General features: G+C 51.7%; 1 protein-coding gene across 2 annotated transcripts in view; it reads left to right on the top strand.

The window, feature by feature from the left end:
- Nucleotides 1–2,296: 2,296 nt before the first annotated feature.
- Adcy10 (adenylate cyclase 10) overlaps nucleotides 2,297–27,480 on the top strand; it is a 56,423-nt gene continuing 31,239 nt past the window's right edge. The window contains exons 1-17 of one of the 2 annotated variants that reach the window (XM_046429990.2): nucleotides 2,297–3,714; nucleotides 4,661–4,765; nucleotides 5,684–5,722; nucleotides 5,814–5,957; nucleotides 7,175–7,380; nucleotides 9,271–9,364; nucleotides 10,679–10,767; nucleotides 13,458–13,649; nucleotides 14,703–14,821; nucleotides 15,194–15,270; nucleotides 17,086–17,275; nucleotides 17,550–17,605; nucleotides 19,800–19,953; nucleotides 21,893–22,085; nucleotides 22,902–22,988; nucleotides 23,444–23,718; nucleotides 25,204–25,340. In XM_046429990.2, the coding sequence (XP_046285946.1) occupies nucleotides 3,567–3,714; nucleotides 4,661–4,765; nucleotides 5,684–5,722; nucleotides 5,814–5,957; nucleotides 7,175–7,380; nucleotides 9,271–9,364; nucleotides 10,679–10,767; nucleotides 13,458–13,649; nucleotides 14,703–14,821; nucleotides 15,194–15,270; nucleotides 17,086–17,275; nucleotides 17,550–17,605; nucleotides 19,800–19,953; nucleotides 21,893–22,085; nucleotides 22,902–22,988; nucleotides 23,444–23,718; nucleotides 25,204–25,340 (2,305 nt within the window). In that variant the 5' untranslated portion in view covers nucleotides 2,297–3,566. Of the gene's footprint in view, nucleotides 3,715–4,458; nucleotides 4,766–5,683; nucleotides 5,723–5,813; nucleotides 5,958–7,174; nucleotides 7,381–9,270; nucleotides 9,365–10,678; nucleotides 10,768–13,457; nucleotides 13,650–14,702; nucleotides 14,822–15,193; nucleotides 15,271–17,085; nucleotides 17,276–17,549; nucleotides 17,606–19,799; nucleotides 19,954–21,892; nucleotides 22,086–22,901; nucleotides 22,989–23,443; nucleotides 23,719–25,203; nucleotides 25,341–27,480 lie in introns of those variants that run through there. The other variant, XM_046429989.2, reaches the window with a different exon arrangement.

The raw sequence follows: 27,480 nt of genomic DNA on the forward strand, positions 1-27,480 counted from the left end.
TAGTGTTGCAGAACTTAAGATAGGATTACTCTAAAATAGAAAATTTCTCGTATCATCTATAGGTGGCTGTTCAGAAGAAAAACTCCCAAATATTTTAGATGTGTCTGCTTTTTTGTCAGGGGCAGGGAGGGACATCAAGGATTGAACCCAGGGGCACCACTACGGCCCCAGTGCTTTTATTTTTTTTAACTTGAGACAAGGTCTTGCCCATGTTGGCTTCAAACTTGCCATCCTCCTGCCTCAGTCTCCCAAATCACAGGGATTACAGGCATGGCCACCACACCCAACTAGATGTCTCTGCTTTTTAAGCCCATGAACAAAAATATTCTTTCACTTGTCATTTCAATCAAAATGCATCTGGTTTCCTTGCTTAGTATTCATAAACTTAGAAAAAAATCTGTCCTCAAATCACTTTTTTTAATTGTTTTTAATATTTATTTTTTAGTAATAGGTGAACACAATGTCTTTATTTTACTTTATGTGGTGCTGAGGATTGAACCCAGTGCTTCACGCATGCTAGGTGAGCACTCTACCTCTGAGCCACAACCCCAGCCCCTCAAATCACTTTTTTTAAAACAATGAAGTTGTTTGATGGTGTACAACTGTAATCCCAGCTACAAGGGAGGCTAAGGCAGGAGGATCTCAAATTTGAGACCAGCCTCAGCAACTTCAGGAGACCCTGTCTCAAAAATAAAAAATAAAAAGCACTGGAGATATAGCTCAGTGGTAGAGCACTCCTGGATTCAATCCCAGGTACAAAAACAGAAAAGGAATCAGCCATCATCTCTTCCCACTAACTTGTAAGAATGGCCTCTACCCTCACAGGCAGGCAACTAGGCAATCTTCCCAGCTGCCCAGAGGGGGTGTTCATCTTTACGTCATGTGCGCCCAGGAACTGCCAGTCATCGATCCTACCGACCTTTCCGAGGAAATGAGTCTTTCCATGCAGCATTCAGACTCAAGCCGTAGGTCCACATGGTGCCTGTGAAGAGGGGTGGAAAGATGCAGTGAGGCTGCTTGTTAGGGGACCATGTCTGGAGCTGGATGCGGAGGCGCACGCCTGTAATCCCAGCAACTTGGGAGGATGAGGCAGGAGGATCTCAAGTTCAAAGCCAGCCTCAGCAATTTAGCAAGGCCCTAAGCAACTTAGTGAGACTCTGTCTCTAAATAAAACATAAACAGGGCTGGGGGTGTGGCTCAGTGGTTATCCACCCCTGGGTTCAATCCCCGGTAAAAAAGGAAAAGGAAAGGAAAGGGCATGTCTGGGATATATTATCCTAAGAATTCACTCATTTTCATTTAAAATTCAACTTAACTGGGCATCCTGTATTTTCACTTGCTCACGCTGGCAATCTCACAGGCAGGCAGTAGCCAGTGGGAACAAATTAGAGACAGTGCGCCAGTAGGACAGGAGGGGACACTGCACCCCGCTCAGCTCCTCGCGGTCGTCTCAGTTCTGGGGCTGCTCAGCACACCTACAGGGGCCTTTCCAGGGCCTCTCTGGCTATAAGATATAGAAGGCCACTTATTCCTCGATAAACTTACTCCCTCCACCAGAGAAAAATTGCCAGCTTTCTTTTCTCTCTTTACTTTTTCCAGGAACTTGATTTTTTTTTTCCTTTTGGTACCAGGGATTAAACTCAAGGGCATTTAAACACTGAGCCACATCCCCAGCCCCTTTTTCTTTTTTATTCTGAGATGGGTCTTGCTAAATTGATGTATGTTCCAATAAACTCCTTATTGTTTAAACCACCTTTTAAAAAGAAGAAAAAAAGAAGTTCATCAGTACGCCTTATCCTCTCTAATTCCCACGGCGGAGAACGCTGAGACAGAAGCATGGAGGTTGAGCTTTGTCCTTACTCCTCGTTGATTTCTTTGCTCTCAATAAAGCCAAAGAATCCCTCTGAAGTTTTCTTAACTTAAGCATTTTCCCTAAGTCTGAACTGAGTCTGGACGTTCAGTTTCTCACACCTTTGTTTTTCTTTGTTCATTCTGTGGATCAAACCCAGGGCCTTGTACATGCGGAGCATGCGCTCCATCACTGAGCTACATACCTGGCCCCCAAATTTCCCTTTTAAAGTTTACCGAATATCTAACATGTACTACTCATTTTTAGAGGTTTCCATAATTCTAAAGCTTATCTGTTAAAAATACTAACATTTTCCTTAACATTAAAAGAAATTGCTCAACTCAGGAGGCTGAGATAGGAGGATCACAAGTTCAAGGCCAGTCTCTGCAACTTAGTAAGGCCCTAAACAACTCATTGAGACCCCGTCTAAAAAAAAAAAAATTAAAAAAGGGATGGAGATTGTATCTCAGTGGTAAAGCCCCCCTCGGTTAACTGTCTAGTACTCCCATCCCCCCAAAAAATAAATTGCTTCCCTTAAGTCTAAGGAGCTTATGTGGCGGGCTTACTCTTTCCTTTGAATACTCCTGCATCCCAATATGACCTGATTCTGGTTGAAATTACCAACCGGTTCCTTCCTGCTGGCCAGAACGAAAACAAAAGTGACCACTTTTCTTTCCTTTTCTGTAGTAAATCCTCTTGTTTCAGAAATTGGTTTGCTCTGGAAAACCTGGAGCACTGTTACCGTCTGGCTGGCAGAGTTGGGCCTGAGCATCTGATCTCCCCAGAGTGAAGGAGGCCCCGGGAACCCTGCTCTCCTCCGATCCCACGGGCGGGGGCTGAGACTCCAGCTCTGCCGACCTCCAGGCTGCCTTTCCCAGAGCCTCGCCCGCTCAGGCCTCCCGGGGCCCCCGAGCTGCCACTCTGTACTGGACACTGACCTTGACGCATGCGACTTCTTGCCTGTGCATTAAATACTCCACATTCATCTACAAAGAAGAAAACTCACCTTCACTGTGGTTGTTTGTGGTGCTGGGGATCGAACCCGGCCTCGCACACTCGAGGCCGGCGCTCTGCCTGCTGAGTGGCATCCCCAGCCCCTCACACCTGTACTTTTATCTAATTTTTCAAAAAAGGAAAGATATAAGACAGGAAAAAGGGGGAAGGGACGGATGCAGGACGACAGGAGAGGGTCTGGCCAGGGGAACCGTCTCCCAGGCTCGCGAGGGGCTGTCCCGGCGTGGAAGTGACGGCCTTGCTGCGATGGCAGGCGTGTGTTTGGGCAACGGCTGTTTGGGGTTGGAGGGCCTCAAGGTCTGTGAGGGCTTTCCTGCTGCACTCAAGGGGGTCCTTTTGAGATGCCACTCACCCACTCTGCCACTGTCACCACCCAGCCATCTAGATAAGCAAGGCCAGGTCGGAACAAAGCCGGTGAAGAGCAATGGGCCAGGTGCGGGTCGCATGCCTGAGGCAGGAGGATCCCAAGTCTGAAGCAGCAACTTAGCAAGGCCCTAAGCAACCTAGGGAGTCCCTGGGATGGGGCTCAGTGGGCAAGCACCCCTGGGTCCAGTCCCCAACACCAAAAAAAAAAAAAGAGAATGAGAAATAGGAAAGTGAGCCACGAATGTGTCAGACTCCACCATCCCCAACTTTTCTTCCTAGAAGGCCTATTTGAGGACCGTCTCCTGTCACCAGGAAGTCCTGAGCACTTGTCCTGAGCATGGGCACCGGGCGAGAAGAACTGCAGGACCGGACCATCGTCAGGATCGCGGCTCACCTCCCCGACCTCATCGTCTACGGACACTACTCTCAGGAGCGACCCTCTGTGGACTACTTCGATGGAGTCCTGATGTTCGTGGACATTTCAGGCAAGTGCTGAAGGGGCCCTGTCCAGTGGGCCTGAGCCTCTGGGCTGGCTCTCTGGTCCTCAGCACCTCAACTGCCAGTCGTGGGCAGAGCTTCAAGAGGCCCACGCCCCACACCAGGGAGGGGACTCCAGGCTCCAGCGTCCCTACTCCTGTTTCACTGACTCATGCCCCAACCCCACTCCCGCTCCTATCAAAGCAAACTCAGAAATGATGGCCCTCGAACTTGCCACTTCTTCAAAGGAGTTGAAATGTGTGTTTTTATTCTCCTGGAATGAAAGTTCTATTCCCAGTTACAGGAATTGCAGCCATCACTGTACAAGTTGAGAGTCTGAAAAAAAGAGCCATCTGGAACCTCTCCTTGGCCCCTAAGATAATGAACACAGATAGAGGAGGCTGCATGTGTGACACCTGACCAGCCAAAAGATCATTAAGAAGAAACTCTGAGCCACGTGCAGTGGTGCACCCCTGTAATCCCAGAAAGCCGGGGCCACGCTGAGGCAGGAGCATGGCAAGTTGGAGGCCAGCCTCAGCAATTTAGTGAAGCGCTCTCTCTCTCTCTCTCTCTCTCTCTCTCTCTCTCTCTCTCTCTCTCTCTCGGTACTGGAGATTGGCATTTACCATTGAGCCACATCCCCAATGCTTTTTTGTATTTTACTTAGAGACAGGGCCTCACTAAGTTGCTGAGTCTGGCTTTGAATTTGCAATCCTCCTGTCTCAGCCTCCAGAGCCACTGGGATTACAGGTGTGTGCCACCGCACCTGGTGTGGCCCTTTCAGGGGATGTAGCTCAGTGGCCGAGTGTTCTGGGTTTAACCCCAGTACCAGAAAAAACAAAAAGGAAAAGAAACAAACAAGCCCCCTGCTCTCGAGCGCAGCCATGGTCCGCATCTTCTAGCTCAGCTTGTGCCTCCGAGTAGCCAAGAAAGCCAGCTGCACATTTGTTGCAGGTTTCACTGCGATGACAGAGAAGTTCAGCACAGCCATGTACATGGACCGCGGGGCCGAGCAGTTGGTGGAGATCCTCAACTACTACATTAGCGCCATCGTGGAGAGTGAGTGTCCCCACGGCCCCGGCTGGAGGAGGTGTTGACGCCTGCTCCTTCCCTACGTGTTGTTTGTGGCCAAGTGCAGTCACCCAGCTGACTTCCTTCCCCAGTGTGTCGGAAGCAGGTCTTTCCCTGCATGGGCTGTGGCACACTGAAGGAGGTGGACAAGCCTCAGGGCACAGACGGCCCGAGGGAAAGGTGCTGTGCACCCAGCATGCTCAGCTCTTCTGAAATCTGGCCTCCATACAGCCCAGACTAAGGGAGAGTGTGAGCAGATCCCAGTGGCAAATAATGAAGCCACCAACCGTGTGTCCTGAAGCCCTCCCAGCGGGGTCAGGCCTCTGGTTTGCAATGATAATTTGAACTGTTCAAGAAGAGAAGGGTTTGCGGGTGGGGTGATCTCTATGCCCACAGGGCCATCAGCTCTGAGTTCCCTGGCAATGCCGTAAGGTCACCCTCTAGGCAGCGCTTCAGGCTCACAGAAGCAGACATGGCCGATTCCTTCTGCACCCTGCTCAGCACGGTAGCTCTCAGCAAGTCCGTGCAGATGCGCAGCTCAGAGAAGAAAATGTCCCTTTACAGCGCAGTGGAGACAAACAGCACAAACCCGCAATGACCCCGTGGACTGCGATCTCCCCACTTCCTGCCTCCTGTGCTGGTGGGGTCCTGTCACATGGGCACACACATGTGCACACACACTCACACAAGCCCACCTTGTCCCCGGAGGAGGGCAGCCATCCCCACAGGCACAGAGTGGAGCCCTGAGGCCTGGCCCAGCGTGCTCCTGACAGCCTGGAGGCACCGCTAGGCCTGGTGGGAGGTGTCTTGAGACCAAGCCTGTCCCCCGAGCTGCTGCACCTGTGGCAAGGACCCCTTGGCCAGTGGCGGAGGCAGAGCGAGCTGACCCCCTTTGTCTCTCCTCAGAAGTGCTGATGTTCGGGGGAGACATCCTGAAGTTTGCAGGTATGGAGGACGCACGGGGGGCTGGCTGAGAGTGCACCTCACAAAAGCTGCCCTCCACCCAGGCCCCAAGTCCCGGGTGTCTCTCCCAAAGGTGACGCGCTGCTGGCCCTGTGGAAGGTGGAGCGGAAGCAGCTGAAGAACATCATCACCGTGGTGATCAAGTGCAGCCTGGAGATCCACGGGCTGTTCGAGGCCCAGGAGGTTGAAGAAGGGCTGGACGTCCGCGTGAAGATAGGTGAGCTCCTGGGCGGCTGCGAGGCCGGAGAGGGTGGCTCTGGAGACCGGCGGAGCGCTGTGCGCCACCTGAGAGAATCTGGGCCGGCCGTGACGCCTGCCCAGTGGACTACCACAAAAGCAGCGTGGCTCCTTCAGTAGCTGGCACACGGGCACCACCGAGCAGAGGGTCCTTGTTAGAGCCGCGGCTGGCATTACTGTATCTCGCTGTTTCTCGAGATCGTGTGGCATCAAGCACAACCGAGGGTAGCTTGCCATTGGGTAGATTCAGCGAGGACATCAGATGGGGGCCACCTGTCCCCCTTGTAGGAATGATGTGCAACAAAAGCCGGTCCACGGCTCCCGCTGTCTGCAGCACTCCCTAAGGTCAGGCGGAGTGCGGCTCCTGCCGCTGTGTTCCCACAGTGCTGCGGACACTACGCAGCCAGCTCTTCCCCTTGACCACTGTCCCAGGGTGCAGGCATCATTGTGCCCATTTCACAGGTGAGGAATAGGATCCTGCAGTGCAAACCATGAGTCACATAGCAACGTAGCGGATGTTGGTGTCAGTGTCCGCTCGGCTAAACCCTTTACCCCAGGAGCCTCTGTCAGAGCCGATGGGAACGTCAGAGGTCATCCAATTAACTGTTCCTCGCCTCCTTTAACCTCTGCCCCCTTTTGCTGTTATTTTAAATTTTCAAATAAATTACATGTTCTGTTGGGGAAAAAGAAAGCCCTCTTTTTGTTTTCCAAGTAAACACCTAGAGAGACGGACCTATAACCCTTCTTGAGAATGACGGGAGCCCCAACCCTCAAGACTCGTTTCCCCTCCCCTCTGGCCATGTCTAAATGCGGGACTCTAAGGTTTCATTTTAGTTGAAGCCTCAATCTCTTATAAAATGAAAATCCTCCCCAAATCAGGATTATTAGAGTTTTTTCTATTGCCATTATGTACAAATAAACCAAAGACCAGGTAAAATAACTTTGGGCACTGGTAGGGACATCTGGGGACAGAATTGTCACAGAAAGGCTGATACTAGTAGCTGAAATTTCTAGCTTCAACAAATGGGGCATTTCAGAAGACCCGAGCCTGGAAGGGACATTCTCTGATCCTCATGTAAAACGTTGGAAAGGGGATTTGCCTTGAGGTAGAGTAGTCAAGATTCTGACTCCTCCAACAGCTTGTGCTGCTGGGAATCCCCAGGACTTGTGCCCACCTGTGGCTCCCCTGCTTGCCAGGGCTGGCTGCTGGCCACATCTCCATGCTGGTCTTTGGAGATGACACACGCAACTACTTCCTGGTGATTGGACAGGCGGTGGATGATGTGCGCCTTGCACAGAACATGGCCCGAATGAACGATGTCATTCTGTCACCCAACTGCTGGCAGCTCTGCGATCGGAACATGATTGAAATTGAGAGGATTCCGGATCAGAGAGCAGTTAAGGTAGGTGTGACTTGCTGCCTGCAGAACGTCCTGCCAGCTTGTGCCAGAGGTTGGTTCCCCAACATTCCTGGGCTGCAGACAGGGTGGAGCCAGTCTGGGCTAGACTAAGTGGGCTTTGGCTTAGGAGCCATGTTGGTGGGCTGAGGAAGAAAGGAGGCTTACTGTGGGTGCCTAAGGATGTGGAATTGAGGTATTGAGGTCCTGGCAGGGGCAGGGGCGGGGACGGTTAGTGACCTTGCTTAAGGAAGGACCTGCTGGCTGTTACCTGGGAGCAGAGTGAGTTGTTTTGGGGGCAGCCATTGGCCCTGATTATCCCTACCCAGCACCCTCCTACCCAGGGCTAATGCTCACTAGCATGAGGACTGGAGGCAAGTGATGACAGCCAGGCCACTGGAGGGAGGTCAGGCCTCTTTCTTGCCTAGAACTGTCCTTGCAAATTGGCTAGTTAGAGAATCAGTGCCTTGAAGACAGATATGGTGGTTCACACCTGTAATCCCAGCAACTCTGGAGGCCGAGGCAGGAGGATTGAAAGTTCAAAGCCAGCCTCAGCAAATTAGCAAGGCCCTTTCTCAAAATAAAATATAAAAGAGGGCTGGGGTGTGTCTCCGTGGTTAAACACCCCTGGGTTCAGTCCCCGGTACCCTGTGCTTTGAGAGTGTGAAAAGGGAGGAGAGCTGAGCGGGCAGGGAGGGGCTGGCACCACGGAGATGAGGCCCAGGTGGGAGGCACTCCCGCCCCGGGACATCCTTCCACCACCCTCCCACCACTGACCCCCCCCTCCCCCGCCACTCCCGCTCCTCCTCAGTCCACGCCCAAGCCAGGAGCCAGCTGGCTAGGGCAGCCATGTCCCCACCTGCCGTCATTTTCACACCTTTCAAAACGGTTTTAATTTTGAATTGATTTTAGACTTTCAGAAAAGGTATAAAAATACAGTTTGCACATATTCTCACTATCAAACAAAGTTTATGTGTTTGGGGGCAGAGAAGGCAGAATACTCCAGAGGCTGGGCATGGGGTGGGTTGCACCCTGCCGTCCCAGCTCAGGAGGCTGAGGCAGGAGGACAAGGCCAGCCTCATCAACCTCAGTAACTTAGTGAGAACTTGTCTCAAAATGTAAAAAGGACTGGGATCTAGCTCAGGGGTAAAGTTTAATCCTCAGTACCAAAAATAAATAAATAAATAAATAAAATCTTTTAAAAAAGAAAGAAAGAAGGAAGATTTCAATGCTCAGTATATATACCCAGATACACAGAGGGCCCTTCCAGAGGACTAACCTTTATATCTTTGGCCAAGTTTCCCTTGATGAAAGAGCATCGTGTGGATCTGTTTGTGTTCTTTCTTGTGCCCCCATTTCTTGACGCACCCAGAATGCACCTTGGCTATGGTTCTCCCACTCTTCTTCTTTTTTTAGGAGGGGATACTGGGGATTGAACCCAGGGGTGCTTTACCACTGAACTACATCACCAGTCTTTTTTATTTTTTATTGTGAGACAGGGTCTTGCTCAGCTGCTGAGGCCGGCCTCAAACTCTGATTCTCCTGCCTCAGCCTTCCCAGTTGCTGGGATTACAGGCAAGTGCCATAGTGCCTAGGTGAACATTGAAATCTTAATGAATAGTTGGAGAAACTTTTAAATTTTTCTCTTTGGAGCTGAAGATGGAACTCAGCCTCTCACATGGTAGGCACATGCTCTCTCTGAGCTATAACCCCAACCTCTAAAATTTTTACTTAAATTTTCAGTTTTATAAATTAAAGATCTTTTGTGTTGAAGAACACCAATCACTGTTTACCTAGACATGCAAGAGCATATTCCCGAATTTCTACTGGAAATTCACACTAAAGGACCAGATAACCCTCAGAACAAGTGAAAACTTCTCTTTTTCTTTTATTTAGGTTAACTTCTTAAAACCACCCCCTTCTTTTAACTTTGAGGAATTTTTCACGAAGTGTATGACCTTCATGGATTATTATCCTGGTGAACACAAAAGTAAGTACCCTCCATGTAGGTGACCCCTTGCTCCTCAACACAACCCCCGGTCCTACCAGCAACCCAGGGACTGCTTCTCGTCCCCTAGAAGAGCAGTTCTCAGTAGCACCCTCTCCCCTGGACACTGGTCCCCGTCCTCATCTTCCAAGCTTTGGCTGAGTTTCCCTTGATGAAAGAAAAAGTGAAGCCTCTTTGAATCCGACTCAAGACTCAGAATTCTCTGAAGAGCATCGTGCGGGTCTGTTTGTGCTTGTTCTTGTGCCCCATTTCTTGACGCACCCACAGTGCACCTTGGCTATGGTTCTCCACTCTTCAGTCTTCTATTTCTTCTTTATTTTAATTGTTTGGAGGCTGGGTTGGGCTGGGGTGCCTGGCTCATCACAGCTGGGCTCCAGCCATCCTCCTGCTTCAGCCTCCTGAGCAGCCAGGTCGGGCGTGCCAGGCTGAGCCACTGACACCTTGTCCCTGCTCTCAAGCTTCTGCCCTCTTCCCTGTCTGGGGCTGCTTCTCAGCCACCAGTAAGCCCAGCTCAATGGCTTCCTCTCCAGCCTCGCCCGAGGCAGAGGACAAAATTACGACAATTTAGAGATCACCATTGGCTGTAGTTGGTGAGTCCAAGCAACACCTGGGTCCATAAAGGAGAGTAAGGGCTCCGAGGAGGGGCGCAGACCGAGTTGGTTTTGTAAAGAGAAAAGGGCTGTGGAAGCAGGATCAAAGCAGAACAAGTGACTGGTCATTTCAAAGTGACTTTCTTGGGAAGCAGGGCCAAGGAGACAGACAGAAAAATACCTGGTAGCATCCATCGGCCTCGAGCGCCTTTTCATGTGTCAGTTGTGCCAATTGACACTGTTCTGTTGGGAGAGTTTGCTGATCCCTCTTGTCCTGATTCTCCCAGAAGGTCAGAGACCTTCTGCTTGGTTTCATCTGGGGACCTGGAGCTTCATGACAAGTGGCTCCCTTTTGACCTAACCCAGTCAGGCCCCTGTAGGAGCTTAGTCCAAAACAAAGGCCTCCTGCGGTTTCCTTCAGCAGTCACCACCCTCCTGCTGTCCTTGCCTGTCATTCCTGCCCTTCTGACTGCATCCTCCTCTAGGGTCATGCGCTCTGTCCACTCCCATTCCTTTGGCTGTAGCTTTAGATGAAGCCCAGAGGCATCACCTCCCCAAGTTCCAAAGCACGATGAAAGTGAGATCGAGGTTTAGAGCTACATGCAGCTGAATTTTGGGAAACCCAAGCCTGGAAGAACGTGGATGTCCCTTGGCCAAGGGACCAGAGCCTCCTTTGCTAAGTCCACCCCTCCTCCTGCCCTCCTAGACTTCCTGAGGCTTGCCTGCATCCTGGATTCTGATCCTAAACTGGAGATGTCCCTACAAAAGTATGTGATGGAAAACATTTTGAAGCAGGTATGTTCGTAATTGAATTTTTGGCTTTTACTAATGGCTAGTAAAATTGTCTAGTGAAATTAGGACATTCTGTATATGTCGATGACAAACTTGAAATTCATTATTCAAACCAGGATACTACCTAGGTTGGGATGTTGGGCATAGCTCAGTGGCAGACAGCTTGCATAGGATGTGCGAGGCCTTGGGTTCAGTCCCAGCACAAAAAAAGATGAAAGTGGCCTTATTCGTAGATCCACTGTGACAACAAGCATCAACCAGAGGCCAGGCGCCGTGGAGCCCACCTCTAATCCCAGCGGCTTGGAAGGCTGAGGCAGGAGGATCTCAAGTTCAAAGCCAGCGTCTGCAGGAAGGCCCTAAGCAACACAGTGAGACCCTGTCTCTAAATAAAAAATAAAAAGGGCTGGGGGTGTGGCTCAGTAGTTAAGCCCCTGGATTCAATCCCCAGTACAGTACAAAAAAAAAAAAAAGAAAAGAAAGAAAAAGAAAAGAAGAAGAAGAAGAAGAAGAAGAAGAAGAAGAAGAAGCAGCAGCAAAGCAAAGCATCAGTCAGGCTGTGTTGCCTTATGCGACTGGACAGGCAGGAGGAGCTGCAAGCAGGTGATGCAGGAGCACCCGTTCTGGGTGCCACAGGGCACACTGGAATACGTGTCAGGGCAGCGTCTCTCCAAGGCCCTCGCATTAGTTTTGAGACTTAACAATATAGATAATTAGAACACTTTAAACTACCCTCACCTCCCCAAAGCTTCCCTTTCCATTCCCTTAGATCTGGACTTTCAAATCCACGAAGCCACGGGAATCCCAACTAGCTCTCAGCACTCGCCACACGCCGGTCACTCTGCTATTGCATTTACTTATTTATTTAGGCACCAGGGACCAAACCTAGGAGCACTTTACCTCTGAGCTACATCCTTTTCATTTTTTTATTTTAAGGCAGGGTCTCGCTAAGCTGTAGAGGCTAGCCTCGGACGAGCTGCCCCAGTCCCCCGAGTAGCTGGGGTTGCAGGCTGTACTGTCATGCCCAGCATAACTCTGTTTCACATGTGAGAAAACTAGAACTCCTGTGGTATAAGAGGTGCTGCTGGGATTTAGACCCTGGTCTGGATGAATACTATAGTTTGGGCGTGGGCTGTCCACTGTTCTGACGTACATCTGTTTTAATCCTATCAAAATGCAGTTGTGTCCTCCAGGACATTTTTGTACGACCAGCTTGACCTGTGATTAGAGGCCTTCGTGGTGTGTGGGGATTGAAAAGGTATTAGAACACACCTTCCACGGTCAGCCCAGTGTGGAAACTGCCTGCAGTGTCAGGGGCTGGGGCTGGGGGGCAGAACCACTCAGCAAGCAGGAGACCCACCAAGGCCGAAGAGCCGGTCATTGTCTGCAGCCAGGGCAGGAGCAGGAGCACTGGGACCATCCCATCTCCCCCAGGCAGGGCGCTGGCCAGCAGGGGTTTGGGTTGGGAAAACGCCCACATACTCACATCACACACGGAGGAGGGCACCTTCCTGAGACCAGGTCATGGTCACCTGTCCAAGAACCCAGGCGGGGACACCTGGGGGGAGAGTCCTTTATTATAGAGTCCTTTCTGGGTCCTGTAGAAGGAGTGAGCCAGCGACCCTGACTCCGTGATCAGGGCTGGTTCCTTGCAAGCTTCTCTGCAGGGCTGCGTCTGCCCCAAACAAAACACCAAACATCTTCAAAGGAGCACAGCTGCTACGCAGGGGTGGTTGCCCCTAAAGTCACCTGCCTCGCGGCAAATGCTGGTGTTGCTATTGTCCTACCCTGGAGAAAATCACTTCCTACACCCGTTCCCACCGCCCCAAGGGACATAACAAATTATGCTTTGGTTGGGGCAACCAGGTGGGAGCAAGGTCTGCAGGAGGGATACGGAATCAGGGTGACTCCCAGGGAAAAGGATCACTCTCGGGTGATAACGAAGGAACACCTGGTAAGAGGTCCAAGTATATGCGCGCTCCTGACTTCCGCGCCACCTGTGGATGACTTGCAGCAGAGAGGGGACCTAGATGAACTACCGGAGAGGCAGGAGCTGGTGCCATGTGCACTGCTGGAGTAGGGTCTGCAGAGTTGGATTCTAGTCTGCGGCTCTCTCCTCACAGGACCTTGGGGGAATTGTGACACTGTATTATCTGATCTGTAAAATGGGAAAAATAAAACTGATTTTATTTTGCCTGAAGAGAGAGTGAATGTAATGTGAAAATCTTCCAGAAGCCACAGGGTTATGAAAAGGCTGAATTACATAGTACACTTTTGTTTGCTTCTGGAGGTGTTGGGAAGGCATCCAGGGCTCTTTGCATGCTAGTCGGGAGTTCTACCAGGGCTGCAACCCCAAGCCGTAGCTTGACAGTCTTATCCTACTGTCAGAGAGGCCATGAGAACAGCAGCTCTTCCCCCTGTCCTGAGGCCTCACAGTGGCATGTGGGAGCTGGTCCTTGGGGAGATGGAGTGGTTGCTGGCTGAACATCCCAAGGGGTAGACCCCACTCCAGGCCACTCCCATCAGCTCAGCTCCGGGAGGCTGGCTCTGCGACGACCTCACACACCCTGACAGCTTCAGCTTCCTGGCCTCTCCAGGCTGCTTTCCTCCCAGGGACAATCTGGGTGTGGGGCAGGGGTGGCGTAGCCAGGAAGGGTCCACCACAAGGGCCCAAAAAGCTGCTTTGTATCCCGCAGATCGACGACAAACAACTTGGGGGTTATTTGTCTGAGCTTCGCCCGGTGACGATTGTGTTCGTGAACCTGATGTTTAAAGAGCAAGACAAAGCAGAGGTCATAGGCACGGCCATCCAGGATGCCTGCGCACACATCACTTCTGTCCTGAAGGTCTTCCGAGGCCAGATCAATAAAGTCTTCATGTTCGACAAGGTAAACATGAGCTAAGGGGTGGGACCTGCCAGCAGTTGAGGTCAGTGTCCACGGCCAAGCTTGTTGGCCAGTGGAGGGGACAGACAGGTGGAGATCTGACCCAGAGGTGTCAGTCTCTGTGCGTGGCACCCAGTGGGTGCCAGGCACTGCCCCGGTACTTTGCACACATGCACTCCTTTCCTTCTCACGACTGCTCCAAGCAATAGGTGCTGCTGTCGTTGTCCCCATTCTGGAGGCCTGGATCCTGGGACAAGTGGGGACAGGGCTCAGACCTGGGCGGCCTGCCACATCAGGGGCCCCACCTGCCACATCAGCATTTTCATCTGTGGCTCATCTCCGCCTCTCAAGTGCCTGTTCACTGTTCTCAGTCCGGGTCTTAGTTCTGTTCTGTGAGGGACGAGTGACCTGAGAAGTGGTGGTGAGAACTGACTCCCTGTCTCTTAAGAGCAGGGCACGTGATCTGCTTGCTCCTCCAGCAGGCACTCAGTGGGCATTTCACAGAGGCTGCAGCCACTGAGTGCCCTCTGCCAGCTCAGCTGGGCGGGGCCATGGACTGTGAGAACTGCAGGAAGTCCAAGGAGTGCTCACTTCCAGCCTGAGCCCTGGGTGCCCACTTCACCGTCCGTCCCTTCAGGAGGGTCCCGAGAGCACAGGGTCTCAGAGAACAGTCTGTGAAGTCTCTCAGGCAAGGCTCCCAGGGTACCGTGTGGCCCCAGCGAGTCACTGAGCATCTCTGAGCCTTGGCTCATTACCTGCCGCTCCTCTTTTGTTTGTTTATTGATTGATTGATTGAGAAGGGTCTGGCCGTGCTGCCCAGCAGGATGGCCTCCTCCTGAGACGTGCAGAGTGCAGAATTCCTAATTGCCAACCTGGCGCCTTCTGCTCTGTGCTCTCTGACTGACTTAGAACCCGTGGCGTAAGACGTGGGCTACAGGAGAGCAGACAGGAGGGGGTGCCCAAAGGAACGGGCACTAGAGGAAGTCCCACTCAGAGACTGGAAGTGGCTCCAGGGCTGGGAGTCCAGTGCCACTGGCCTCGCTGACTCTCCCGCAGGGCTGCTCCTTCCTCTGCGTCTTTGGCTTCCCGGGGGAGAAGGCCCCTGACGAGTTCTCCCACGCCTTGGAGAGTGCTGTGGATATCTTCGACTTCTGCTCTCAGGTCCACAAGATCCAGTGAGTGTTGACCCTGACCCCACCCGGGGGCCCCTGACCCTTTGAAAATATAGGGGGGTGCTGGGATTACAGCCCATTTGGTGGAGTGCTGTCCCGCCTGCACAAGGCCCCGGTTCAATCCCCTGCACCACACACAAAAGATGTGGGGGTGGGGCCCAGGACAGAGAAGGAGGAGGAAAAGAATCAAGGGCCCAGTTCTGGGCCTCGTCCCTCCCGCTCCTCTCCAGGCCCCGTGCAGTTGCCCTACACGGATCCCCAGATCCCGCCTGGGAGAACCACCGCTGGGTCCCCCTTCACCATCCCCCCTCCCAGGCCTCTTCGCTCCTGTCATTCTGCAAGTGCTCATTATCTCTCCCTCCCCCACCACGCCAGCACCGTGTCCATCGGCGTTGCCAGTGGGATCGTCTTCTGTGGCATCGTGGGGCACACCGTGAGGCACGAGTACACGGGTGAGCCCCAGCAGCCCGAGCGCCGGCCCTGGGCGGAGCAGCAGGGAGCCCAGCAGGAGCACTGTCACTGAGAGCTCTGTGCGGGACAAGGCGCTGGAGGGAGGAGCCGGAGGCCCTACCCATGGAGTGGCGCTTTTGTAATAATGCCCTCGCTCTTGGAATAGGTCAGGACCCCTTCTTAAAATGATGACTATTGGCATTTCTGAAAATAACACGACCTTCACGGAAGAGTAGGGACGAGTAGCTGAGATCCCTACTCCCCTTCCTCCCGCGAGGTTCAGCAATAAGGCATCTAAAATACTGGACACCCCCGAGCTCCCGAGATACTTACGTCCAAGTGACACCATAAGATTTCCTTCAAAGTAGTCCTGGGTGGGCAGTGGGCAGGCGAGGGTGGGGCAGGGTGGGCCGCGGGCATTGTTGATCTGGGCTTGAATGCGAGGTGAAGCTCCCCACAACAGAGTTTGTCAAAGGGCAGACTAGTTCAGAGATCATTCAGGACCGGGCAAGGCTTCATTCTGTAAAACAGAGTGGCGTCCTGAAGGGCAGAGCAGGCGGGAGACAGCAGACACAGAACAAAAAGCAGATTGGTCCCTGGGTGGTGTCCTGGGAAGGCAGGACGGGGGACAATGGGGAAGGGCCTGACTGGTCAGCTTCAGGTCAGCTCTGGCCTAAGGACGAAGGCGGGGAGCTTCAGCGGCTTGCCACTGGGGCTGGCCCATTGGGGAACCAGCGTTTCCTGCTCCTGATTTTCCCTCAAGTCCAGATCGCAGCTTGGTGGGAGTACATGGAGCTTTAGCATGGGGGAGTCTGTTTTGAGTTTTACTCTGGTTTCTGGGGGCCCAGTGCAAGAGCTTAGTCCAAAACAATGGCGTCCTATAACTTTCATTTAACAAGGTTTATAAAAGGATGACCTGGCTGGGGTGTAACTCAGTAGTACTGAGTTTGCCTGGCATGTGTGAGGCCTGTCTTTGGTCCCCAGCACCAGAGAAAACAAAACAAAAAAAAGAGAAAGGAATGTTTATGTTAAAATGAAATATCTAATGCTCATTTAGTAGTAATATTAAATAAGTGCTTACAAGCAGCCAGGCACCACCCAAAGATGTGAGCATATATTAACTCTCTTTTTTTTTTTTTTTTTGGTGCTGGGGAATCAAATCCAGGGCCTTGCTTGTGGCAGGCAAGAGCCCTACCACTGGGCTGCGGCCCCGTCCCTGACTCATTAATCTCCACAAACCACCCTCTGAGATAGTAATAGTGTCATCCCGTCTGGTGGACAGGAAGCTGAAGCCCAAGTACCTGTGCGTGGTAGTTAGAGGCACTGCAGGGCGTCCCCGCTCAAGGTGTCCCTCTGCCCGTCCTCCACGCAGCCCGCTTCCAGCCCCGTTGACTTCAGCAGCCACCAACTCAGGTCCACACGGTGCACACTTGGTCTGTGCCTGGTTTAGTTCAGTCCCATTGCGTGCTCTTCCCACGGTGGCAGAGGTCAGCTAGAGCCCATGGGGGAGCTGTCAGGCCTGGCCACCCGGCTTGCAGAGCCTCCCCGTGTCCCTGGTCCTCCCACCCCAAGCAGTGTACTCTGGGCCTCCCAAGTGAGGAAGACGCTTCGCTGCTGGCTAAGTGAGTTCCATGTGGGACATGAGTTTGTAGCTGTTGACTGACTGGATACTAGAAGGCCAAATGCTTGTGTCACTCATGAGTGGCAAGGGAGGTGACAGGTGAATGCCCTTGGGATGACCCTCAAATGACATTCAGTTCAAGGGCTGTTTTTTTTTTTTTTAACCCTGCTCTTTGACTCTCTCCTTCCTGTTGTAGTCATTGGTCAAAAAGTCAACATAGCCGCCAGGATGATGATGTACTACCCAGGAATCGTGACCTGTGACTCTGTCACCTACAACGGCAGCAACCTACCAGCCTACTTTTTTAAAGAGCTTCCAAAGAAAGAGATGAAAGGTGTTGGCGATTCTGGGCCAGTCTATCAGTGCTTGGGCCTGAATGAGAAAGTGTGAGTGTGGGTGGCCTCTCCTAGGTCCCTGTTGGATGTCTGGCCTGCCCAGGCCCTGCTTCCAGAGCAGACGCAGCAGACATTCATTGAGCATGTGCAGGACTGTGGGACTCCATCACCAAGTGGAGCTCCTCTCCCCTCCTGCGGCCCAGGGTCCCTAGACTCAGGGACAGACTCTTGCTGGAGATGGAAAGGGAGACTCCTGGGGACTAGAGCCAGACGCTCGGGCCCTCATCTTGCCCATCTTAAATCTGACCTCTTTTCTCTCCTTCAGCATGTTTGGGATGGCATACCTCATCTGCAACAGAAATGAGGGCTACCCTTTGCTGGGTAGGTAGTAAGACTTGACTTGAAAAAAACCTGTTTTTTTTTTTTTTTTTTGCAGTGCTGGGGACGAAGCCAAGGCCTTGTGCATGCTAGACAAGCACTCCATCACTGACTGACACCCAGCCCGAAACCACAGGACATCCAGAATAGTGCATCCATAAGAGCCTGCAGCTTATTATCACAAAATGAGAATAGAACCATACTCCAAGCCAAGAAAGAGACAAGTAGCAATACTCCAGGAACACTCACATATGCTCTCCCACTTCCTTCCCCACGGAATTCTAACACCCAGGATTACTTACACCTATTTAAAAATGTTACATAAGCCAGTGTGTTGGCGTGTGCCTGGGCTCCCAGTTTCTTGGGAGGCTGAGGCAAGAGGATGGGAGGATGGCTTGAGTCCAGGTGTGCAGGGCCAGCCTGGACAACACAGCAAGAACCTGTGTCTTTTAAAACATATATAAAAATAAATAAATAAAGCATTATAAATATATAGATAGATAGATATAGATATAGTTATAGATAGATGAGCCAGATGTGGTTTTTATCTATAATCCCAGCAATTAGGGAGGCTGAGGCAGGAGGATTACAAGTTTGAGGCCAGTCTTGGCAAGTTAGTGAGGTCCTTAGCAACTTAATGAGACCCTGTCTCAAAATAAAAAAGCTAGCAATGATCTCAGTGGTAGAGCACCTCTCAGTTCCATCCTCAGAACCACACACACACACACACACACACACACACACAGCCATCCGGTGTGCAGAGTGGTTCTTGCTAATCTATATCCAGATACTTACATTAACAGCTGCTTTTCCTAAAATGTCTACACTTGGATTAATATCTGAGTCTTTATCCATGAATTACAGATGGGTCCTCCACAATCTTTTGTCCCACAAAGAAGTGATAGTTGGCCCTTAGTCCCCAAGTATTTCTTCTGTTTGTCTTGATTGGTGCTGGGGACTGAACCCAGGGGCACTTACCCGCTGAGCCACATCTCCAGGCTGTTTTTTTTTTTTAAGAGAGAATTTTAATATTTATTTTTTAGTTTTCGGCAGACACAACATCTCTGTTTGTGTGTGGTGCTGAGGATCGAACCCGGGCCGCACGCATGCCAGGCGAGCGCGCTACCGCTGGAGCCACATCCCCAGCCCCATCTCCAGGCTTTTAAATTTTTTATTTAGAGACAGGGTCTGGCTACGTTGCTTAGGACCTCACGAACATCGTCCTGCGTTAGCCTCCCAAGCTGCTGGGATTACAGGTGCTCCCCGGCACCCATCTTGTCCCTCAGTCTCTTGACAGAAATGCTCCATGTTTTGAAATCATGGTCCTTTTGCCTCTCTCCTATCACCCAAGTTTCAAGGGCTGTGAGCTGAGCTTCTGATTTGAGCTTGTATTTAAAAACACAAGAAAAATAACAGTGACAGGGTTGGAACCCAAGGTGATTTTTATTTTGCTCTTTTTTCCTTCTCCTGAGTTTCCCATATTTTCCACAGTGAGCAAGTGTTAGTTTTATAATCAGGAAAAAAAAATTAACTTTTAAAAATAATTTAGGTTGCCCTTATGGTAATAATAATGTATATGATTTCTGGAGGTGAATTGGATTTTCTTAACCCTAATAACGCTTCTTAGCAGCCCCGAGACAATGTGGTTTGCATTTATGAGGGAAGATTTCCTTCATCACAGAATTGGAAATAAAAATGTTTTCTCTATATTTGTTCAGTATTAGAGCTCTAATCTCAATAAATCTATAGTTTACTACTAGTATGATGTAGAAAGAAAAAGCAAGCTTTAGTATTAATAGACTTGGTTTAATTCCATTTAGTATGAGCAAATTAAATGGAATTATAATGAGTTTAAAATAATACTTTTACTGAGGGGCTGGCTTGTAGCTCAGTTCCAAAGCTCTTGCCTAGCATGCAAGAGGCTCTGGGGTTCCATCCCCAGCACAGGAAAAAAAAATCAACTTTCTTTTACAACTGTGGTACTAAAATACAACTGCAAAATCACCTTGTTAACTGGAAAATTCTCGAGAAAGATTTTAAAAAGTTTGCAGGGCCTCAGTAAAGTCTGAACCATGCCATGTAAATTCCTAGGATAGTCTTGGAGGGGGGTGTCCCTCTGTGCTTTTTTAAATATCTGGACTTCTTTGTGTTGCTGATTTTGCTCCTCTTTTTTTAAAAAAATAAATGAAAACAATAGGGCGTGATAAAGAGATCAGATACTTTATGCGTACCATGAAGGAATTCTTGATGTCTAACTGCAGCCGAATCCTAATGTACGAAGGATTATTTGGATATGGAAAAAGCCAGATACTTATGGAAATTGAGTACCTGGCTCAAGGTGAGAACCACAGGTGAGTCCTGGGAATTCCCTCTCCTTGTCAGAGGCCCTGCCCCCTTAGAGAGCAGCTCCATTTACTTGGCATTTCAATAGTTTTGGGGAGATATGACCCTGCACCAAATAGATGATGATGAATATTTTGGGGTGATATGACCCTGTGCCAAATTTGATGATGAATTAACAAGATTAATTCTTTTTGTTTTGGTGGTGCTGAGAATTTTACCCAGGGCTTCATGCATGCTAGGGAAGTGCTCTACCACCCAGCCACATCCCCAGCCCTGATAAATATTTTGAACTAAGGAAAAGAGAAACTTTCTGGTCTGGTTGCTGGAAATCCTGATTTGAAGCCAGGTGGGGCTTGGGTATTTTAAACTTCCTAAATAATCCCAACATGCCCACAGGTTGAGAACCACTAGCATAGACATTGTGATCAGGGCTAGATTTCGCCAGCAGAACCCACACAAGTTTGTCACCCTGTGAGTGGAACAGTGACCGTCCTGGGGACTTGCTCTGGAAGGCGGAGCTAATATAATATCTTACACTGTTCCTCTATCTTCATGTGTGGGGTGTGGAAGGCCCCTTCTGGGACAGTCTGCCTGGCCCCTTGCAGAAGTGACAGTAATGATGACCACAAGGATGACTATGGTGTCCCTCTAAGGGGTGAAGGGGAAACTACTTGCTGACCCCTGTATTTCTATCACTCCTCAATGTCAGGCCTGAGGAAAGCCCGTTTCAAAACCCTGCCCGCTGCCAGGGCTGATCCACAGCAGGGGGGAGGCGTTCCTTCACGTAGGCACTTACCAGGTCCCACAGGGTCCGGGACCATTGAGGGCTGTGCAGGTCACCAGAGAACCACGGACGGGGTGGCTTGACAACAGGGAAGCCGGTCTCACAGTTCTGGGGGCCCAGCCAAGGGTCCAGGCAGAGCTGAGCTGCTCCCTCCCGGGTCGAGGAAGAAGAGCTCTCCCAGGCCTTTCTCCTGGCTTCTGGCAGCTGGCCGGCCCCGTCGGATGCTGTTTGGCTTGTGGAAGCGTCACCCAGACATCTGCCTTGGTCTGCACGTGGCAGCCTCCCCTGTAGTCTCTGGGTCCAAATCTCCCCTTTTCATAAGGACACCAGACAAGGGGGTTCGGGGACCCAGCCATCTCTAATAAGGTCTCATCTTAACTCATCCCTCTCTAACCATCCTGTCCTCAAATGAGAGATCCCTGGGGCCATGACTTCAGCGCAAGGACTTGGGGGGACGGATCAATGATCCCGAGCAATACCTGATCGCTGCCCTCAGGGAGAAGGGAATGTGACCCAGCCTTGGGCAGCAAGGAGGGTCTCCAGGAGCAGCCTGAGAGGCTAACAGATGAACAGCCATGGGGGGCCACGTGGGGCCACCAGCAACTCCAGGGACACTCCAGGATGCACGGATGACCTCAGCAAAGGTGGCGAGGATGCATCCACTTGCTGGCAGTGAAGGAAGGTCACTAGGCAGAGAGCAGGGCTGACGGTGAGACCTCGGGAAGTCTCATGTCACAGAAGGGAGCGTGGACGCAGGCCCTTGGGCAGTGGGAACCATGAACAGCTCCGGGTAGGCGTGATCCGGTGGGGTGGGCCGCCCCTCCCAGGACGGGGCTCAGGCCAGGGCCCTGTGCCGAGGTAAGCTCCTCCACGGAGCAACACCTTCAGCCCAGTGGGCAACCAGCCAGCTCCCTCAGGCTCCTGTGGGGCGCCGCCGTCAGATCCATGGGGCAGGGGCAGGGACAGCCGGGCCAGGTGGCGGGAGCTGGGTGCACAGGGTGCACAGGGAAGGGGAACGTCGGCAGCAGAAAGCAGCAGCTGCCACGGAGCTTGGAGAGTCCGTCGTCGCGGCTGAACCAGAGGAGTCAGAGCTCCTCTTCACTTCAGTATTTCTGAAAACTGTAAGCCAAACTCTCTTCTGACTCTTGGTTTCTCATGAACAGAACCATTGCTATCGCGTTGACTAAGATCAGCTTCCATCAGAACTTTTACACCGTCCAGATACTCATGGCCAACGTGCTGGGTCTGGACACTTGCAGACACTACAAGGAGCGGCAGAGCAACCTTCAAAGCAGAGTCAGGAGGCTGCTGGACGAGAAGTTCCACTGTCTCCTCAACGACATCTTCCACGTCCAGGTACCCGCTAGGACTGGGCTCTGCAGGGAAGGGCCACAGGGCAAGCACAGCCACTCCTTGAGGCTTCGTGATTGACATCTCCTTGGCTTTATTACCCTTGTCTCACTAGAGCACCAGGTGGTGAGGAAGTAGCTCCCAATCCTTCCTGAAAATCCACCATGTTCTTTTCTTAACAGTAACAAGGTCCTAAGGGTTGAAGCCAGGGCTTTGCACATACTACGTATGCACAGCTCTACCTCGAGCCACATCCCAGCCCCTACATCCACATTCAGAAGACTTTCTGGAGGTATCTGGAAATACCACACTCAAGAAGTCCCAAACGGCCCCCGGTTTTGTTGGGTTGTTTGTGTGTGGTACTGGAACTTGAACCCAGGGGTGCTCTGCCACAAAGCGACCTCACTGGCCCCTTTTAAAATTTCTACATTTTATTTTGGGACAGGGTCTCACCAAGTTGCCCAGGTTGGCCTTGAACTTCTGATCCTCCTGCCTCAGCCTCCTGAGTGGCTGGGATCACAGGTGTGTGCCAGCGCGCCTGGCTAATGGCCACCTGTTGGTTCCTCTCCAGTAGAGCTGCACAGTCCCAGCCAGCCTGAGCACAGGGTCACTTTCTCCCACAACTGAATGCCCATGCAAACACTGGGTGTGTTCTCTTCTTCCCTTGGCTCAAGGACAGGCCATCAGGGCTGAAAAGACATAAGGACATCCAAGGAGGATCTCCCTCGAGGCACAGGCAGCTCAGTGGCTCGCCCAGGGTCACACAGCTGGAAGTTCCTTCACTGTTTCCTGCACTCAGTGTTCTCATAATTTTTCATACAGTTCCCTATTTCTCGGGAGATTTCCAGGATGAGCACTTTGAGAAAGCAGAAGCAGTTGGAAGCACTGTTCATGAAGATCTTGGAACAGGTAAGAGCACCTGTGTGTCAGCCACTGGCCACCCGCCCAAGGGGCTCTGGCTCCAGGAAACATTTGGAAGTACGTGAAAGCTGGGCCCAAAGGTGCTCCCCTCTCTTCCAGTCTTCCAGCTTTGAGCTCAGAATCAATTCAGAATTTAAACAGACTCAGAGGAGTCCCTCAAGCCCACTCCTGGGGCTCGCCTCTCCTGCCTGCCTGACTTCCTTCCGTTCCATCATCATTATACCCAGGTTTGCCCAAATAAGAGTCCACTGGTGGTAACTGATATGAATTGTAAGTTGTTGAAATTCAGATTCATGCAGAGTTATTGAAAAGACAAAGATTCGGCTTGGTTCTTTCCCTTCACCGTAACAGACCATCAGACAGCACGGATACGCCGCCTGCCGCAGAGCACAAAGCCCTGAAGTCCTGCAGCATTTTTCTTTCTCTTTTGTCACCTTGTCCAGACAGTGAAGGAGGAAAGAATCATTTTCATCATCGATGAGGCCCAGTTTGTGGACGTGGCCTCCTGGACCTTCATGGAGAAGCTCATCCGGACGGTCCCCATCTTTATCATCATGTCCCTGTCGCCCTTCGTGGGCCTTCCCTGTGCGGCAGCCAGTGCCATCATGAAGAACAGGAACACCACCTACATCACCCTGGGGCCCATGCAGCCCAGCGACATCCGCAACAAGGTCTGCCTTGACCTCAACGTGCGCAGCATCCCCAAAGAGCTGGAGACGTAAGTCACGCTTTCCGCCGCCCCCAGGTCATCAGACGCTCCAGGATGTGCCTGCAAATGCCTGTCCAGTGTTTTTCTGGCCCTGCCTTTAGAGGGGCCGCATGCTGTGCCTGGTGGGGCGGTGCTGCTCACCTCTTCCTGTGGCTCCACGCTGCCCCTCCCCACACCCTGCTCAGCGGGTGTTTCCCCTGCATCAAGCTGGACTTGGGTCTACCTGTTGTGGTCTACCCATGATAACAGTCACTAGGAGCACAGTCACAGAAGGTGGTGGGAAAGGCAGGCTGTGGCCTGCGACCCACCATGTCTCCCGTGGCCGGCAGGTGTGTGGTCTGTCTGTGGCAGCTGTCCAGGCTGACTCTCCGAGCTCCTCAGGGTGCCTCCACTGGGGCCTTGAGATGAGCCCCCTAACAGCATGCACTAGTTCTCTCTCTCAGGATGGAACCCAGGGTCTCGAGTACGCCAGCCAAGCACTCTAACCCTGAGCTGCGTCCGGGCCCTTTCTATTTCATTTAGAGACGGTCTCGCTAAGCTGCTTCTCCCTGTCCAGTAGCTGGAATTGCAGGCAGGTGCTGACCCACCCAGACGACAGTGTCTCTCCTGGGCTGGCTGCTGACAACCCTCCTGTTCTCTGCTTTTGTTCTTTCTAACGATGTTGCCTTGCTCCTGGAAGGAAGATGGCTTGGACAAGGGGTCATTTAAAATAACCCCAACCCTATCCTGAAACAACAAGATAAGGGCTGGGGATGCAGCTCAGGTGATAGAGCACCCTAAGGTTCAGTCCCCAGTGCTCAAAATAGAATAACTCCAGTCAGGCATTGGGCTCTCTCTCTCCCCCTCCCCGCTCTCTCTCTCTACATACCTGCATTTTCCTTTTGATCCAGCAATCCCAGTTCTAGGAGACTATCTCAAAGATGTGTTGACACAAATATGAAGTCACATATGTACAAAGTTTCTGTCAAACTCTATTTGTATTAATACGAGACTGGAAGCGATCCAATGTCCATCTCCAAGGGGAGCTAAGTTCAACACCCTAGGATGCATGAATCCCGGAGGACTGTAGGGCAGTAAACAGAAGTGAGGGAGACCTGTGATCGGCAGGGAGGAGCAGGATGCATGGTTGGTGCTATGCCTTTATTCAGAAAAGTGGAATAGGGGTGTGTGTGTGTGTGTGTGTGTGTGTACACCCATGCACACTTTTGTTCATATATTTTAGAAAAAGTATTGGAAGGATAAACCAAAAATGCATCCAGTTGTTACCTGCATCTAGGGAAGAGAAGCAAGACTGAGGATGCACCTTTTATTTAGTTTTAACTTTGGGAAGATAAAAATGTTTTATGTAATTTAAAAAGAGAAAGAAAAAGAACCAGATGAAGGCAACCCCTGAAACTCGAGAGCAAAGTGGGGCACATGGAGAATGGGAAGGGGGTCGTCTCGAGTGGCGGCAGGCGCTCTGCAGTGAGGGCCGCCGCCTTGTCTTGCCGGCAGGTACCTGGTGGAGGGCAGCTGCAGGATCCCCTACTACTGCGAGGAGCTGCTGAGGAACCTGGACCGCCACCAGGTGCTCGTTTTCCAGCAAATGGAGCCTGAGGACAAGACCAAGGTGACCTGGAACAACCTGTTCAGTAAGTCTCTCGCGGACTCTTTGTCTTGTTTCAGTACTGGGTTGAGCCCGGGGTGCTCGGCCACTGAGCTACGTCTCCAGCCCCCTGTGCTTTTTGTTTTGAGGCAGGGTCTCACTCAGTTGCCCAGGCTGCCTCAGCTCACCATCTCCTGCCCCGGGCTCCTGAGTTGCCGGCGCCACAACGCCGGGCACTTAGTGGTCTTCTGTCACTGTCCTCACGTGGAGAAAGTGTTGAGAATGGGCCTTCCACAGGCTGCTTCCTGCAGGGTCAGAGGGCTTGAGGGGGGCGAAAACCTTGGGTCTGACACCCAAACTGTAAGAGGACAAAGAGGCCAGACCCCTGAACTAGGCCAGCACACACCTGGGTCAGCCAGGAAAGCCGCCAGGGTCAGACCTGAAGAGCTCGGCGGCGCCCCAGGTGAAGTGCCAGCGCAGGAGGCTGCGCACAGGGCCCACGCTGCGGAGCCTGCCGCGAGGGATGGCACGACCCAGACCAGCTGGAAACTCAGGGAAACAATCTCCTTGCCCAGAGGAGGAGGGGCCAGAGAGCGGGCTGAGTATACAGTTCGGGGAGTAGACGGAAGCTCCTTCGCTTTGAGGCTTTTCTGAGAGGTGTTTCTGAGCTGCCGGATTCTGCAGCTCCCAGTCTGGTAGGTGTGAGGCAGAAGAAACCCAGGAGCTCTCCGCCACGATGTTCCCTGGGTCCCCAGGTCCCCAGCTGGTCTGCTCCCCCTCTTCCTGGGTGTCTTCTTGTGTTTGAGTTGTATGTGGCAGGAGAAGAGGGAGAGAGCTCGCCTCTCTGTCTCCCCGGAAGGGGATCTTTCATTTTTGTGACTTTCAATGAGCGATGGTGATTTGACGGCTTGAACCACTCGGTCACCACTCAGTCTGCAGGGTCAGATTCTTCCTCTGGGGCTGAATTTAGTGGCACATAACAATAAATGCTGTTGAAGATGCAGGGGAACACAGGAGCTCTTACCCACTGCTGGTGGGAGTGTAAACTGGTATGGCCACTACGGAAATCAGGATAAACATTTCTCAAAAATCGAAAGTTAGGACTACCATACGATCCCGGGTCGTTACCCAAAGGGATTGAGGTCAGCATACTCCAGAGACACCCGCACCCATGTTTATCATGGCACAAATCACAGTAGCCAAGTCGTGGAATCAGACTAGGTATCTGTCACCGATGGAGAGAATGTGGCAGATACATACACTGGAGTATCACAGAGGACAATCGTCATTTGCAGGAAAATGATAGGACTGGAGAGCAGCAATCTCTGAGTAAGTCAGCGAGACTTACCAGATAGAAGAACCCGTGTCCTGTGCTCCCTCTGTGTGGAGTGGGGGAAGGGGAGCGGCGAGAGAGTAAGAGGGAGACATCATAGAGAAGAGGAGGGGATGGGGAGAGAGGACGAGAATGACCAAAGTATGAGATGGGCACGCAGGAACACACCGCAGTGAATCCGGGCATCCTGTATGATTAACATGCACTCATAAAAGTTTAAAAGATTAAATGAGTCAAGTGTTTCCCCGCTTTAAAACTTCTCAGTGTCTTCTGTGAGACCAGGGAGCTTGTGTTTTGGGAACAGTTGAGGAGTTGACCTTTCATCTCTAACCCAAGGACACCCCAGTGGAGTGTCCAGGGAGCCACCATAAGCCACGAGATTCCATGAGAAGCAGGGATCACCGGCACTCAACTCTGACGCTGGCTCCTGATACGGAGGAGGGAATAAATGCATGCGAATGGATCTGGGGACAGACAGAGAGAAGGCCTGTTGCTGGGAGGTTCCAGGAACGAGAAGAGCCAGTGGGGAGAAAAGGGGACGAGCTGGAGAAGTCCACAAGGAGCAGGAATGGCGGGCGCCAGCACATCGTGATTGCGCCAAGTGCCCTGAACTGTACCCTTTGAAGATGGTTAGTTGTAGGTTCCATGAATTTCACTTCAGTTAAAAGTCTGAAATGAATACACGATCCGAGACTGGATCTCTTTTTGGAAGAAAAAGAGATGTTAAAAGACACTGTGGGGTAGCTGACAAACTGGCAGGTGGACAGAGGGTTGCAGGAGCCGGTCCATGTCACCTTTTCCAAAGGCTGTAAGTGTACTGAGTTCTGTAAAGGTGTCGCTGTTCTCAGGAAAC

This window comes from Marmota monax, unplaced genomic scaffold, assembly GCF_021218885.2.
Source record: "Marmota monax isolate L192 unplaced genomic scaffold, Marmota_monax_Labrador192_F-V1.1 WCK01_AAM20220418_F8-fsc00055, whole genome shotgun sequence".
In the NCBI taxonomy this organism is placed as follows: Eukaryota; Metazoa; Chordata; class Mammalia; order Rodentia; family Sciuridae; genus Marmota; species Marmota monax.